We start from the raw sequence: 17,033 nt of genomic DNA on the forward strand, positions 1-17,033 counted from the left end.
ATGAAACTTTAACAGCACTCGCAAAATAGACAGAAAAAAAGAGAAATTTTGCACAACATGGATTTGAATGAAAATGATTATTTTATGAATTAATTCAGTTAATTCTAGACATAATCTGACACAAATTACAGTTGATATAGGTTACACTTCTACTAAAAGTTAAAGTTAAAGTTAAAAAAATGTGTTGAAAAATATTGCAAAATGGAACCTATAACATCCTGCAATAATAATATATATAGAAAAAAAAAGTTAAGAAAATAAATCAAATTAATAAATTATAAAATACAATATATTATATGGTAGCTATAATATATAAAATATTCTTTAAAAAAATATATTGAAATTAATAATTAAATGAAGTAGGCTACCTTTAGTCAGTAGGTGGTTCATGGCAGACTGTGGATCTAGCAGTTGGGCAACAGCGGTTTGTCTGAATCGAGCTGCGGACTCGACCACGATCGCAGACATTACGACCGGAGGCAAGTCCTTCACCTTAAAGCTCAGAGTCCGCATCAGGTCGCCCTCCTTCTCTCTCTAAACACATGAATATATGATCAATTATCATATGAACGCAGTGGTTTTGCTACTAATTGGTGTGCTTGTTAGAAGAAGAAAATGGTGTAATTAATTATTAAAAAATTAAGAAATATCTACTTATAACATCTAGATATGGGGTCTTATTTAAAGAGATATTTGAAAACTCTGAAATTCAAAGTTTTCCAAAATATCCACTTAGTTTTGAAAAGCCCCAGTTTTAGTAGTTTAAGTCGATATACAGCATGTTGATTACCTGGCAGATTGCCTTGATGGCAGACTGACACATCTCGTCAAAGCAGGTCTGCACATCCTCGTGGCTTTTCCTTATAGCTGCTGAGGATGAATCCAGGCAGCAGAGCAAAACTTTCTCCTCCTCACTCGCCTGCAAACAAAACAGTTCGGATGTCGATAAAAACAATACGATTATCTGCACACAATATAAAAATTTAAAAGTTTGGGAAAACTGAAATTATCAAGGCAACGGTTTGCTCTAGATCAGGGGTGTCAAACTCATTTTGGTTCGAGGGCCACATACAGCCTCTCTGATCTCAGGTGGGCCGGACTAGTAAAATAATGGCAAAATAACTCCAAATCCCTAACTTTGTTTTTCAGTAATATGCTTTATCACTCAGCCTACATTTGTAACCTACATTATCACGGATCACAAGGGATCTCTGTACCCCCCAGGAGATGTCTTAGTAAAGGTTGCTGCCGGCCATGGGAATAGGAGGTGCGGCGCGTAGCGCCGCAGCAAAAATTTTGGGGGTATTTTGCTCAAAGATGCCAATGTGCACTAATGAAATAAACAACTGTTTATTTGAATACACAAATACAACAGGCACTGACCTTACAGTTGTCCAATTTTGTTTACTATATGTACAGGGACACATTTTGTGCAAACATGCAGACAAAATACAATTAAATAAAAGTGCAACTTCTACTGTTTTGATTTATTTTTAAATACAGAGGTTATTGGTTGTTTTGGAATTCGTTTTTCCCAATTTAAAACATAAAAATAAAGCAGCATTGAAAATTAGGAAATAAATCTTGTAGGCCTACACTAGCATGCTCCTGCTCGTTTTGCGCACACAGAGCCGCAGACACACCACGCTTGCTAGTACATTAATTGTTCAGCACTAAAAATAAAAATAGTTTTATTTTTATAAAAAAGTAATAAAATAAATGTACTGAAAATAAAAATGTTTTTTTTTTTTTGGTTTTTACTTTGCCATAAAGCACTGTAGGAAACATTAATAGCGGTGAAGCAGGATTGCCATTTACCATTTCCCACGTTGCTAAAATGTGCTTTTTTTATTTAGGCTGCCCCCTAGCGGCAGGAGTGAGCATTTCGGTTATTTCTTTAAAAATTCATAACTCCTCACAGGAATGGGCTAGAGACTTACTTTTTTTTTTGACATACTCAGAAATTTATGCTCTACAGGTCGCGGGCCTGATCAAATCATCTCGCGGGCCGGATCCGGCCCGCGGGCCGTATGTTTGACACCCCTGCTCTAGATGTTTGAGTTTTAAGGCTTAAACTAAAACTCTCAAGTGTGAAGGAAAACTGTCTACATTTGAGACAACTAAATATCTTTTGTTGAGATAACTTATCATTCATATGAAGTGAAACTTCAAGTTTTTGAGTTCTACAAACTAAACATTCCTAAAGTAAAAGTTGTGCCAACTTAATAAACTGTGTTTTAACACAGTTGAATGTTTGAATCAACATTTTGACGACAGATGTTTTTATATGTATGAAAAATACATTTCCATTACATAGGATTGATAAGTTATCGCAACAAAAGATAATGATTTCATTTGGCTCAAATGTAGGTAGTTTTCCTTCAAACTTTAGACTTAGTTTTAGCCTCAAAATGGAAAAATCTTGGAAATTTGAGTTCTCGTAACTTTTTCATTTTCACAGATCTGGTCAATAAACGATCACTGACCTTGGAAATCCTCTTCTTCAGGTCTTTCGTCAGACTGATCCGCCAACGGGATGAAACTTCCTCTAGAGAGCTTTCCACTTTCAGCATAGAATCCCACATCTGATAATTCAACACAATAGACAGTGTGTTATTTCACACCTGGTTAAAGGGCTTAATAATGACGATTTGTGAGATAAATACTGGAAAATATTCTGTTTACCTCAATTTCCTTTGGGTAGGAGAGTGTTGGTGATAGTGACGTCATAATGGTTTTTTTCAGCAGTTCATCTCTCCACTCACTGATTTTCTTCTGCACGCCAAGAAGATTGTCCAAGAATTTCTGCTTGAATGTCTCCAACTCTTCTTCAGTGGACTAGAAGGCACGAAAGGAATATTTGAATACGACAATTTTAACAACCCATCAAGCTCCCTGATTTCATATTTATTTTGGTAAAACCTGTCAAGTTTTTTCAATACTCTGAACCAAAAATATCAACTTCTAAAGCACTTACATCAACTAAACTTTCCATAATCATTCTCAGCACTATTCTGAAGGTTATTACAAAGATAATTTGTTCATATGTTGTTAATTTTCTGATGTATGATACATTTTGTTCTTAGAAACAGGCCTGTATAGGTCTTTCTTCATAAATACTGTAGATTATTTACCTTTTTGCACATCTCAGTATAGTAAATCTCTGCCAGTTTCAGGACCAGTTGGTAGGAAAGCACAGCAGACTGGTACCAGGGGACAATTCGAACAACACTACATGTGTTCTGCACCAAACTGATACTGCTCATGAGGGCCAGCAAGATGTTTCCAGATTCAATCATTCTGCAAATAAAAAAACAAAAGTTCTAGGGGGCACCAGTAGCATGCACGGGGGAGCCCAATGATCTTTTCACATCTAAAAGTCCGAACCAAGGTTCATGTTATTGTTCTTCTGTATGGATTTGATTCGCTTAGATTGGTAGAATGGCATAGAGGAAAGAGGGGCCAACCAGTAACCATAAGGTTGCTGGTTCGATCCCCGGCACCGGACAGGAGGGTGTAATTTGTAAAACTACTGGTTGCCGTTGTGTTTGAAAACAATTCATTCAACAAAACTGTCATTTTTTGCCCCCCTTTGCCCTTGTGCAAATTGCAAGACAGTCTGTGCATGCCACTGGGCAGCATGGTGCTTCAGAGGGACATGAACAGTATCCCAGGTTGTCATTACCTGTCCTTCTCGTTGTCCACCTTTAGCAGAATGTGGGTCAAGGTTTTTGGAATATGCTGCAAGCAGAAAATGAATAAGATTATCACAAAAGCGACTTTGAGGTACTAGATGAATATAAAATGTATAATTAATTTTTTGACTATAATAAAAGATGATTTTAAAGAATAAACAATGTTTTTTAAATGTAAAATAGTGTAATCGGTATGTTTCTACCTTTACAGCCTCCTCTGCTCGGTTTAAATCTCCACATTTCTGCAGTCGGTACAACAGACTTTGGATCAGGTGTTCTACGGGGATCGCTGTCAGCTCTGAAAACTCATGAAGATCCTCAAACGCGACGAGAGATAACCAACTGATCAACAGCAGAGGCGTCTCTTTAGCCAGAGGTAAACGGGTCTGGATCAAACTCAACATTTTCCTGTGAGAAATACAAGTGTTAGGACCACAAAATATGATCAGAATTTCAAGGAAAATACATTTATAGGTGGAGTCATTGATTCTGGAGAATGTTTGTTGTCAAAATGACTGAATATCCCCTCACGATCCGATACTTGTCCGTACTGTGCGTGCTGAAAAATACCATACACAGCTTAGGCTCCATAAACTGGCACGTTACTAGCTTCATAGGGCCCCCTTTGTTTGCGTAAACTTTTGTTTACATAAAAGTTTATGCATCTAGTTATTTGTTAAACCCAGCTCCTAAACACTTTATGGGATATAACAATTATGGGGGCTCGTCCGGGATTTGAACCCGGGAACACAAAGCAAGAATCATTCCCCCTGTAGGAAAACAAAACACAGCCAGAAACCCACACACTAGGGTATGTAACAAGAGTCTAGGCTGAGTATAAACACTGGATTTTTTTCAGCGCACACAGATGTGGACAGGTAGTGGATCGTGAAAAGATATTCACTGATTTAGACAAAAAGGGATTTTGACAGCAAGCATTCTCCAGAATTGCTGACTCCACTTTCAAAGTTGTTTTGAGACAAACTCACCTCCTCTTTTCAGGATGGGACTGTATATTCTCCCTGAACTTGCAGAAAAAGACATTCTCCAGTCCCGACCAGTGTTCCTCAAGGACTGACGAACCCACTTTACAAGCGCCGGCTCCCGGGAATCTGAGTTTGAAGAGAAGGGGAACGAGCAGAACGATCTCCGACACCATGTTGGAAATGCAGTGGTTCATCAGACCCAACACAATACTGGGGGAAAGAAAAATACACTTTAGATAAAAAGAAAGAGATAATTGTGTTAAATACAGATAAAAAAGATTTCAATAACCTTAGGGTTTACATCAGTGGTTCTCAAAGTGCGGCCCGCGGGCCGAAGCATATCTGGCGGCCCGCATTGAATTATGAATTATTAAAAAAAAAAAAAAAAAAAAAATTATCATATTTTTTTTTTTTTTTTAAACGCACGGAGGGGATGCGTCCCCCGTAACAGTAAAAACAGTACAGGGGTCGAAACACTTAAATATCCCTCCTAATTGTTTGTATTCATTCCCCACTTATTAAACTTGCGAAGTTCGGCTGGCCTCTGCCTCTCGTTGCAGACGGCTGGTCAGCCTCCCGCAGTGCAGCAGGCAGTGTAGTGGTCCCAATGTAAGTTGTTAGATAGTGAGCTTGTCAAGCCCAATACGATGCACTTTCTCACATTCAAGGTGAATTAGATTAGGTCAAGTGTCTAAGGATGGATGCTAACATTATCTGGTTTCTAACTCTTTTGCCTAAAGTTTAGCTAACAAACTAACGTTAGCTAGCTGCTGATAGCCATGGAACTATCTGCCTAGTTGACTGCTGATAGCCCACCCTGTTTATTTCCAATGTATAGTGTCATAATAGTTAACACTGCTGCTGCATCATGAGTAGTGAGTCCTACAAAAAAACACTCCAAAAGGTGATACGTTTTCAATGTGTAGAAAGTTTTGAACAATAAAGTAGAATAAATATTTGAATGCAATACAGAATGCCTCAGTGCCTTGATTTATATTCCATTAGATGTGTGTCAATGGGAGCGAGTTGTCTTTTCCTTAACATTTCCACCATAAATAAATACAGAAGACACAAATTACTGCATAAAAATTAACCAAAATGCACAAAATCAAGTGTTCGAACCTCAAATTTTTCTGGGGGACAACCCCCAGACCCCCGCTTTCAATGTGTGTTCCCCAATGTTGAAATGAGACCTAGCCCTTCATTTATTACTTTAAATGTGTTAATTACACAGTATTGGATGCTGACCAATACATGTAAACTGTAAAGACGCAAAGACGCTGGCCATTGAAATTATTTCAGTTTTATAATTTTTTTTCCTTCGGCGGCCCTCGGTCCAATGTTGGGTTCCTAAATTGGCCCTCAGCTATCAAAAGTTTGAGAACCCCTGGTTTACATAGATAAAAACTGAAAAAATCTACAACTACACACGAATATCATGATTGTGGTTTTTGACAACTAATGAAGACCTGGGCATTTATGTAAATTTGAGAATATTTAAAAAATTGGTGCAAAATGCTCCCTTCATATGCAAATTAGCCTTATTTCAAATACCACCTATTTCAAAATGCCAGTTATAGTGGTGCTATTTAATGCGATTCAGACCTGTGTATTAAATAGGCACAATTTATCTCTCTCTCTCAATTAAATTTAACAAGCTTTAATCGCATCGTTGTGGCAAAACAATAAAAAATATAGTATGAAAATACATAAAAATTAAATAAAGATAGATAAATACAAATAATATAATTTACATCCCTCTTAAAAGTTAGCGGGGTCATTGTTTTAATAATGGAATTTTAATTTTTTTAAAACTTACAATTGTGGATGTGGATGTGGGAAAAAACTGAGCAACCCATCAATGTTTTTCTCTTCCATGGCGGCCTCTGAAGACACCAGGAGACACAGCTGAACCCAGCCGGTCAATCCCAGGTTGAGTTTTAAGCTGTTGGTGATCAGGAAAACAGACAGGCCCTGAATCACAGGACTGGTGCCCTTCCATCCACCTGGGAGTTTCTCCTTTGATTCTCCTTTTAAGATCTGAACCAACGTCTCTGAGATCAGCTCGGATGTCTGTAAATAAAGAAGAATGTTGTGTTCAAGGTAGAATATTGGACAGAAAGCAGTGGTTCTCAAACTTTTTACAACATTTACACCCCAAAATAGATCAGCTTTCCAAGTACCACTAAAATGACCGACATTAAAATAAAAATCATGCTTTCTATCACATTTATCGCACATCCTCTGCGTACCACAAAAGGGAGCTTACATACCACTGGTGGTATTCGTGCCACAGTTAAAGAACCACTGACGTAACGGATAATTAATTATTTAAATTCTCGTCTTTTCGTTGCACTAACCTTGACCATGGGAGGTTTGGAATTGTCCGGGAATTTCAAACGTTCATGTGCAGAACCGAAACTCCACATAAAATACTGCAAGTTGTCACAGAGGCTGTGAATGCTCTGCTTATCTGATGGGGTCCATTTCTGGAAGATTCTGTTGAGCAGATCTCTGGCTGAGGCCTGCCAGGCATCAGATATCTCCACACCTATTTGTTTTTTCCAGCCGAACATCTGAAGGCCAGATTGCCAGAAACCGTGATCATCACGACCAATGAAGCCTTCATAAAGGTGCAGCTCTGGAAGAAGAAAAGGCAGCAACATAAGGACTCGGGTGATATCCACACATACACAGATATTTATGTTAAAAAAAATGTTTTCCTCTTTCGTTTATAAGAATATCCCCACAAGCACGGATTTGAAAATCTTTCAGTCCACACGAAAAGTGTCACCCAAGTAACATGTAAACAAACGGCCCAATCTGACGTTGAGAAAAGATATCTGGGCGGGTACTGTGATGTCTTGTTTTAGTGTCTGGTTGTGATGTTTGCATGTGGTTAAAAGGAAAAGCTTGTAGAAAAAGCTACCGTTACGGCAATGCCCGTGTAGGTGTGGACATGTCGCAAACGTACAGTAATGAGTTGACATGCTGAAGATAAATGGTTTGTCTTACCTTTGATGTTTGAGTTGGATGGAATTTGAACACGTCTTTCAGCAATTCCTGAAATCTCTTTATGTCGTTGCTTCACACCGTACCAATAGGTCAAGCTGTTGCCTCTTGTCAGTTTGCTTTCTTCAATGGAAAAGTTTGCTTCCACCAGATAGCCTCCCTTTAGTCCCCTGAACAGAAAACATAGAACATTTGTGTAGATTAAATTATCACTGAATTCTGAAAATATGAGTGAAACTGTAGGAATTCTATATTTTATATGAGGGACTTCAGCAGTGTAGGACATTCTAAACATAGTCATGGCAGTGATACTGAATATATCAAGGAAAATGTGTCTGTCAAAGCAACCAGGAAGTTCATGGATTACCATAGTGAAGACAAAAGCAAAGAAGCACTAAATGAAGCTTGCTCTGTCGGCTAGTGGACGTGCGTTAGACACTTGGAACCAAATAATTTGCAGTCAGTGAGTGATACCAAACCTGTACAAACTTACAAATAATATCACCACCAATAAAAACATATATAAAAATAAATTAAATCATATGAGCATGGGTAGTAGTATGGGTATATCTCAGCCGATATCCAAAACCCAGATATCGGAATCGGATCAGAACTGAAAAACAGTGGATCGAATCATCTCTACTGACAGCATGTAATATTAAAGTGAAAAACATATTGAATACTCACACAAAATGTGTCAGTTTAAGGGGGAAGCTCTGTTCTCCATAGTACAATGCGAGTGTGTCAAGGTCTTGATTGAATTTGAACTTCTTGTCGAGCACGGCGTAGACGTGGAAGGTGAACATGGGAGCAGCGGGTGGAGCTCGTACAGGGCTGCGGTCTCTGTAGGGAGACAGAGAAATACATGATTACAGTCACAAGTTTAACCACAGCAGTGTTTCACCTATGTTCATGTTACTGCAGGATTGACCAGCTGTAAGATTGATTGATTGATTTGTGAGATTTGTCGTGACATTACTTTTTTTATTTACTTTAAAGATGCTACGAAGAACTTCTAAATATTTCTGAAACAGTAAAATTTTTCCTCCCATGATCATAAATCACATATCACAGCAAACAAGACCATTAGTGCAAAGAATGCTATTTTTTTATAGTTTTTCTTAATTTCTTTGACATGGGTATACGCTCACCCAGGAACTACAACTGGCGTGGCAAAAACCCTACCGCTTTTTTTCAAAGAGGGCGCTAGAATTAACACAAACTGAAAGTTTTTCGGAGCACCTTTAATAAACAAAAATGACTCTTGGTGTATTTGCATTGATGCAATTGACTGATAATAATCTTTAGACATACAGTATTGTCATGTTAGAAGAGTCATGCGTATAATGCTGAATACAATTAAATATCTAAATCCTATTGTAAACACTTCACAGTATGAAGATGTAGCCTTTCCCTTCAACTTAACTCTTACCTTGAGCTTTGTGATGTTGCAGTGTTTTTCTCTGTTGCTTTATCGGCTCCACTACTGGTCTGTCTGTCACTCCCTCCCTCTACAGTCACCACTTTGGAGTAGGACGTTGCTTTGGCATCTTTCTCAGCTTCACTTGAGGTCTTTGCAGGTGTATTCTCTACTGTAGACTCTGAATCTTTCACTGGCATTTTCTCCTTGGATGAATCTGACTTTGCTTTGTTTACATTCTGCTTATCTGCGCCGCCATCTTGTGATTTAGGTCCAGAATCAGGTGTGAGATTGTCTTGCTGTAGCTGTGACTTATTAGCCGCGACGTTAGCATTGATGTTGTCATTATTTTTTTTTGTCTTTTCTTCGTTTTTATCGTCTCGTTTCGCAGCGTCAAAGTCGGTCTGAGTTTCCTGGTTGCTCTGAAGAACTATTAGAGTTTGCGTGTATTTGTTTGTCCCTTTAAGTTGACTTGTTTGTGTTTGAGCTTGGACCATTTTGGCATTTTCGTGGGATTCTTCTCCGCTGTTTTTTTCCAAAGTTTCCATATTGTCTGTGTCTGTAGAAGCACTGTGCTGAGTTTGTGGGAATGTATTTGTGCCTTTAAGTTGACTTGTTTGGGTCTGCGCTTGCACCATTTTGGCGTTTTCGTGGGATTGTTCTCCGCTATTTCTTCCCACATGTTGTAAGTTGTCTTTTTCTACATTTTGTGTGTCTGTAGAGGCACTGTGTTGACTTTCCGGTAATGTATTTGAGCCTTCAAGTTGACTTGTTTGGGTCTGAGCTTCCGTTATCTTGGCATTCTTGTGGAGATTTTCATCCCTGATTTGCTCCACAGTTTTCAAGTCACGTTCTTCTTCTACACATTGTTTGTCTGTAGTAGACGTGTTGTGCTGAGTTTGGCTGCTTGACTCCACGACCTCCATCTTGGATTCTTCTTCTTCTTCTTCGTTGGTTTTACTGTCTACATCTTCTTCATCTCCCTCTACATCAGACTTGCTCTTTTTATGTTTTCGATTTCTCTTTTTTCGTCCCTTTTCTTTGTCTTGAACTTTCCTGCTGGGACTTCCTCCTCCCTGTGACTGGAATACAAAAATAAAATGTTGTTTGTTTGTTTATTTATTTCAAACGTGTTAAAATTAGACAGATATAAACTATAACTTAAAGGTGCAGTGTGTAATATGACATCATCAAGAAAGTTCTACAAAGTTCTAGAATGCAACACTCCCTGGGTAACCCCAACCCTTTTGAATAATAACAGAAGCTACAGTGGCCTTCAAGGACAAGAACAATTCTAAATTTTAAACAATGCACCTGATGACATTCCAAAAACATGGATTCCTCCATAAGACTTACCCTCTCAATGTAGAACATGTAATATTAATATTTGTAATTCTCTGCTCAGGAGGATAATTCAGATTATTGACAGAGGAGATTTTACAGCAATGAGGACATATTTATGAATGAGGATATTGATTTTAGCTAATACATTACTTAAAATGTTACACAGTGCCTCTTTAAGCTTGGCGATTATATGCCTCCATCCATACAATTGACGAATGGTGAAATGATACAGTGGTGGTAGGCAAAGCTTTTAAAGAAGAAATGACTGAATGTAAGGTCACAGTAACCTTTGACCTCCAGAATATATTCAGTTCACCATCTAGTCCAAGTGTAAATTTGTGCAAAATTTCACAAAAATCCCTTAATGCATTCTTAAAAATATTGCATTTGTGAGGCGGGTTTTTGTCTTAAACCTTGAATTTTGTTCTTATGTACAAAAACGTTTTTTTTAAATTGTAATGTTTAAAAAAAGGCCCTAAACAGACAAGCCCATATACAGTATATAGCCTACATATGTGTGTATATATATAGGCTATTTCTTTTTTTCTTTTAATTTTTTTTTCTGTTCCTTTATCCTGTGATCACCAGATAACAAAGCTTGCTTCCACTCATTACTTATAATATTAATATATGCCGTTATCTCAAGATCATAAAAGTGAATTCATTATATAAATATACAGTATGTGGGATTATGGGTATTAACAGTGGTGGTAGACAATGCATTAAAGAAGGTAAAGCTCCTTATATTTCCTATATTTCCTTTATTCCATGATTACAATTATTTATCTCCTGAACACGATATAACAGCAAATTATATTATAAGAAATGAGTGGCAACAAATTGTGATAAATGTTTTGATAAGGGGATAAAATAATAGAAAAATATATAAACAACATAAATATTAATATATGCCGTTATCTCAAGATTATAAATTAAATAATTATTTCAATATACAGTATGTGGGATTATGGGAGTGTCCATTTAGGGCTTCCGTACTTATGAGTAATTTGAGTGTTTGTACCTTTTTCTTCTTCCAGGGTCTTTTGGTTGGAGATTCTTCCTTCTTCTGGCTTCTGTCCTGGGAGGCTGAGGTGCTGGGCGGGTTAGCTGCTCCCTGCTCCATGTCAAGGGGAGTCTCTGTCTGTCTGTCTGTCTGTCTGTCTGTCTGTCTGTCTGTCTGTCTGTCTGTCTGTCTGTCTGTCTGTCTGTCTGTCTGTCTGTCTGTCTGTCTGTCTGTCTGTCTGTCTGTCTGTGTGTGTGTGTCTGTGTGTCTGTGTGTGTGTGTGTGTGTGTGTGTGTCTGTGTCTGTGTCTCTGTGTCTCTCTCTCTTCGTCTGTGTGTGTCTGTGTGTGTCTCTCTCTCTCTCTGTGTCTCTCTCTTTCTTTCTCTCTCGGTCTGTGTGTCTCTCTCTGTCGGTCTCTGAAAATATAAATATGAGACTTACTATTCAAGTTTAGTTGGTTGCATTATGCACACTTTACGCAGTTTGGGAGTGGCAAAACGAGAAAAGCTAAGTGCATTTATTGATCCTCCCTAGATACTTTGTTCAATCATAAATTACTTCATAACATTATGATTAGTGTGATACAATATCACCACTAGGGCTGCAGCTAGCAAATATTTTCATTATCAGTTCAAATCTTTTTAAAACTAGTTTTTCAAGTAATCACTGAATCTTTTACTCGGTAGAACATGAGAAGATAATAAAAAGTGAATTGTGACGTCTTCAAAATGCTTGTTTCATTTGATTAACTTGATCAATTAATAAAAATGTAATACTGTGCCATACATCAGAACAGTCATGCATAGTCACCTGCATGGTCTATATAGCCTAGACAATCTTGTAAACTTGTAGGCCTATAAGTAGCCTTTTAGAATGTTAATGCTACGTTCACTAAAGTTTGAATATTTCGTCAATATCTGATAAAAAAACACAATAAAAAGTTGACAGGCACTTATTTAAGTTGATTTAACAGATCTTATTTGAAAGGTTTTTTACTAAGTAGCACAAAAAAAAGTAATTAAGCCAACTGGCAATACCAAAAAGTAAAACACATTTGAAATACTGATTTAATCTGTAAGGCCTAGTGTAAAACACACTGTAGGCTAGTTGGTCCCTACAAGTGAAGCAAGGCATTTAAGTTTAACCACATTAGAAGTAGGCCTACAATGTCTTGTTTTCTTACCTTCAACAGCTGATCAGTTGACACGAGCTGCTGCCGGAGTGTCAAACTGTAAACTACTGATACAAGGAAATGTGAAAAAGACTTGACGCTACACGAAAAAACAAGGGATCGTCAACAAATTAATTTACCGCATTAAATATGGCTTTTATGTCTTAAAGTGGCCACAAGTTACCTATGTAAAATGACTGTGTGTATTGGTAGGATAACACTGGGGATATAAACACGGTCAATGTCACATAATAAACCGGTTTAAATATGTTTTGCGTGTTGATTCTATGGAGTAATTTCTTGACGGTCCCTTAAGTTTAAAGCATTATCCTTTCAGTTTCATTTCTCCCCGATTATCCACAAACAAGAAACTTATGCTGCGTTCAGGTGCAGGTCAGTAGTTTTCAGTTTCAATACAGGCAGTTTGGAAACTTACTATAAACAGACTTGAAAAAGCAATTTATTCAGATTTATGACCTGAGTGTTTCATACACTATTATTCCAGTGGTGGTAAAAGCAAGCATTTGTGTATCCAAGTATTCTTTTTTTGTTTTGTTTAATGCTGTTCAGTTTTTGTGGCCTATATTCTTGATTCTTATGAAGTAGAATAAACATTTTCCACATTGTGCACATAAGGTATACATACCTAACCTTACCTTGTGAAAGTTGCTACTTGTAAAACAATATATATTGAGGGAACAAAGCTTCCAAAACATCAAAGTACATGGCATATTCAAATCATTATCATTAGTCTTTTACTATGTATCATATCAATATAACAATCATAAATTCATCGTGATAACTAGAGGGATATTGTGTGAATGCTGCTGCTAACTATTTTACATGAAAACGAGTATTTACGGAGTTGTTTTCCATAACTAACCAGATAAATTTATTGAATTTAATAAAACGTCCACAGGTATAAACTGAGCAGATCCTATTATACTAACAGTCAGATAAACTGTAACTTTAACTGCAGCGTCACAAAGAAACTGATTAATCCCCAAACTATTACTCACGATTTATTCATGTTCGCTCAAGTCAATGGACTCGAACACCAGAAAAAAACCAAAGCACACTTCCATCCATCATGGCAGGATACACATATTTCTAGTGCGGTGGCGCCATCTCGTGGTGAAGTAAAATATAACTGTTTATTAATAGTGTTGATCCAATTACATTAAAATGGCAAATGGACTTTTCTCAGCTCCAAAGCGCTTTACATTTCTTACCACATTCATCCATTCACACACACACACACACGCACACGCGCACACGCACGCACGCACGCACACACACACACACACACACACACAAATCGATGGCAGTAGGTTTTTATTAAGAGGAAATACATGTGTAGTCTAACCTTATACGCAGGTCAAGTAAGAAAAATATGAATGAATAAATAACGAACATTGGCAAGTTGAAGGCAGGTCTTCAAAAATGTAAAACCTTAGCTACAGAAAGACATTTTAGAGGCCTTAGCCGTCCATTAAAAAAAAAGTATTATAATACACCGTCTTCAGCAGAAAAACAATTATTAAAGAACAGATCGGAAGACTTCAATAACAATCCATATTCCATCATAATGTACATTTATTTTATTTATATTAATATATATTTTATTGCATACACACGCAAACAAACACATACATTCCTTTATAAAGCCATGTTGTTTAGTTTATAGTGCTAGTTTTGTAAATCGTGTTTACAACATATTTGTAATAGCACATTTGAACTTCTCCTGTGTCTGTAGTAGGGTTGGGTGGTAGTATCCAGTTAATTATACCTTAAACCTTCCCCAAATTATACCCCGGTATACAGTATAACTTTCCCGGGATCAGGCTTCATATTGCTACGTTTTACAAAATCAATGATAGAACGCCGGTTCCGTATGGGTAAAGTATTCCTCTATTAAACCTGGGGTATGTGATTTCTGATTGGTCAACGTTAACATGAGCTGTACACTTTGACCAATCAGAGCGAGGCTCCGATTCTCTGTTCTTATTGGCTGTTGGGACTGTCCATTCACTTTGGCACTGACTTTGTTGGTGTAGTAGAGCGTGTCAGGGAGGGACCATAGGGGAGGGACCAAAGAGAACAAGTGGAGCGGTTGAGGTATTTGGATTCGAAATCTATATCCCAACTGCCATTTTCTCCCCAAATCCTCCACCCCAGCTTTAAGGTCTCTGGATCTTCCTCACCACCACCCTGGTTCTCCTAGCCTGGGGTCGGCCTCCCGTGTTGGGGCTGTGAGCGGCCGCTGTGCCCCTGTCTCTATGGAGGGTCCCTGGGTGTCTGTGTGCGGTGCCTCTGGGTGCTGCCAGCTTCTTTCTACCCGATCTCACGCTGTCCACAAAGGACTCCACTCCATCAAACTGCCCCGTCAGCTCAGCCAGACGCTGTTTGAGACCGTTAAACTCTCTGTAGAGATCTCCAAGGGCGTCAGACAGAGGCTGGATACTGAAGAGAAGGACACATGACATTGTTTAAACCTGCAGTGTGTAGAATTTTGGGTTTTATTTCCTAGCAGATTTTGTAGGAAGTAATTATAATATTCAAAAGTACATTTAATTTAGTGCATAATAGCTGAAATTTTCTTTTTTATTATTATTTTTTCCCTTAGAAAGGGTCTCATATATGTCCATATTTCTGCATATTTTGGACCAAGGCCTAGTGCCGCCATCTTGAAAGTGTCATAGTTGGAATGTCATCAGGTGCATTGTTTAAAATTTTGAATTGTTCTTGTCCTTGAAGGCCACTGTAGCTTCTGTTATTATTCTAAAGGGGTGGGGTTACCCAGGGAGCGTTGCATTCTAGAACTTTGTAGAACTTTCTTGATGATGTCATATTACACACTGCACCTTTAAGGCAAGGCAAGTTCATTTCTATATTTCTATAGCACAACTCAGACACAAGGCCATTCACAGTGCTTTACAGGGGCATAACATTCATCAAGATTTAGAATAAACATTAGAAAAGTAAATGTAAAATATGATAAAACATTTAAAAAGCAAATGAGTAGAAATTAAACTACAGTGCGTAACTTCTGTCGCCCCCCATGAAGTATTCTGAGTAATTACAACAACACTGTCGATGCATCTACGTGAGGCCAGACAATGGCTGGATACTGGAGGGATGGAACATATAAGAGAGTCTGAATCAAGTTAAAGAATTACGTGACTTTTGTTAAAGTTTTCGTTGATTCTAGCGCCTACTTTGGACAGAAGTGGTAGGCAAGGCAAGGCAAGGCAAGGCAAGGCAAGGCAAGGCAAGGCAAGGCAAGGCAAGGCAAGGCAAGGCAAGGCAAGGCAAGGCAAGGCAAGGCAAGGCAAGGCAAGGCAAGGCAAGGCAAGGCAAGGCAAGGCAAGGCAAGGCAAGGCAAGGCAAGGCAAGTTTATTTCTAAAGCACATTTCGGACACAAGGCCATTCAGTAGTGGTAGTGTTTATGTTTCGTATTGTCCAGTAGTGCCATTGCTAAATCTCCACTTTGATATTTTATGACATCATTAGGGGAGACAGACATCTGACTGTACACTTGAACACAAATGTTCATAGAAAAAAGAGACAGTTGTTTTTTCTCTTACCACAACAGGGAACCCATATTAATGTTGAAAACCCATGAAAAAGTAACATTTTGCCCTAATAAGTGCCCTTTAAAATATATACAATATCCAACTAATCTCACCGGGGACCCATATAGTATCAATGTTGAAAAAATATAAAAAGTTAATTTTGCATAGTAGGTATCCTTTAAATACACCCTGCGTTCCAATCCCCATACTTCCCTACTATTTGGTATGCCAGAAAAAGATTTAGGATGTCCCAATTCATGCAGGTCAACTGTAGTATGTTGAAAATACATAAATGCCCCACTAACTCCAATAGCATTTTGGAGTATTTGTCTTTGTTCTTGACATTTCTCGACATAATGAAAAACAAATCTTCCTTATCTGATTTTCTTTTCTCTCCTGTGGCCCTAAAACTCTTCTGTACTTTAGTATGTAGTGTAGTAAAAAGACTAAAACTCTTCTGTACTTTAGTATGTAGTGTAGTAAAAAGACTAAAACTCTTCTGTACTTTAGTATGTAGTGTAGTAAAAAGAAAGAGTATGTGATTTGGAACGCAGGGATAGTGTGCGTCCTCACCGTCCGTAGTCTGGCAGCACCGTGTTGTGGTCGTGCACCAGCAGATCTTTCACCTGAGTCATGATGGCGTATTTCCAGTTGTCTAGAACCAGAGTGAGGTTAGAACATCCTCTGGGGTTCACGCGCTCTGCTGTGTGTGGGTAGAACAGAGAAGGTTTACGTTTATGGGTCTCAGTTCTACATCCAATTTAATATTTATTGAAAATGAATTGAATTGATGAAAAATAAGAAAAAGTTTTTTATTTCGGACAAG

The 17,033-nt window shown here is 38.0% G+C and overlaps 2 protein-coding genes across 2 annotated transcripts in view; both read right to left on the reverse strand.

The window, feature by feature from the left end:
* rnf213b (ring finger protein 213b) overlaps positions 1 to 12,665 on the reverse strand; it is a 61,367-nt gene extending 48,702 nt beyond the window's left edge. Inside the window, exons 1-15 of the mRNA XM_080049143.1 lie at positions 12,644 to 12,665; positions 11,479 to 11,876; positions 9,126 to 10,195; positions 8,381 to 8,536; positions 7,697 to 7,863; positions 7,042 to 7,322; positions 6,501 to 6,754; positions 4,685 to 4,891; positions 3,899 to 4,103; positions 3,686 to 3,741; positions 3,135 to 3,300; positions 2,686 to 2,838; positions 2,487 to 2,585; positions 791 to 919; positions 369 to 534 (exon numbers count right to left, since the gene is read on the reverse strand). Of these exons, the coding sequence (XP_079905269.1) occupies positions 369 to 534; positions 791 to 919; positions 2,487 to 2,585; positions 2,686 to 2,838; positions 3,135 to 3,300; positions 3,686 to 3,741; positions 3,899 to 4,103; positions 4,685 to 4,891; positions 6,501 to 6,754; positions 7,042 to 7,322; positions 7,697 to 7,863; positions 8,381 to 8,536; positions 9,126 to 10,195; positions 11,479 to 11,580 (3,211 nt within the window). The 5' untranslated portion in view covers positions 11,581 to 11,876; positions 12,644 to 12,665. The remainder of the gene's footprint in view (positions 1 to 368; positions 535 to 790; positions 920 to 2,486; positions 2,586 to 2,685; positions 2,839 to 3,134; positions 3,301 to 3,685; positions 3,742 to 3,898; positions 4,104 to 4,684; positions 4,892 to 6,500; positions 6,755 to 7,041; positions 7,323 to 7,696; positions 7,864 to 8,380; positions 8,537 to 9,125; positions 10,196 to 11,478; positions 11,877 to 12,643) is intronic.
* Positions 12,666 to 14,786: 2,121 nt separating this feature from the next.
* LOC307266507 (uncharacterized protein) overlaps positions 14,787 to 17,033 on the reverse strand; it is a 4,040-nt gene continuing 1,793 nt past the window's right edge. Inside the window, exons 3-4 of the mRNA XM_080048545.1 lie at positions 16,781 to 16,910; positions 14,787 to 15,094 (exon numbers count right to left, since the gene is read on the reverse strand). Coding sequence (XP_079904671.1) covers positions 14,812 to 15,094; positions 16,781 to 16,910 — 413 coding nt within the window. The 3' untranslated portion in view covers positions 14,787 to 14,811. The remainder of the gene's footprint in view (positions 15,095 to 16,780; positions 16,911 to 17,033) is intronic.

The sequence above is a fragment of the Ammodytes marinus genome (assembly GCF_949987685.1).
Source record: "Ammodytes marinus genome assembly, chromosome: 20".
NCBI lineage: Eukaryota > Metazoa > Chordata > Actinopteri > Uranoscopiformes > Ammodytidae > Ammodytes > Ammodytes marinus.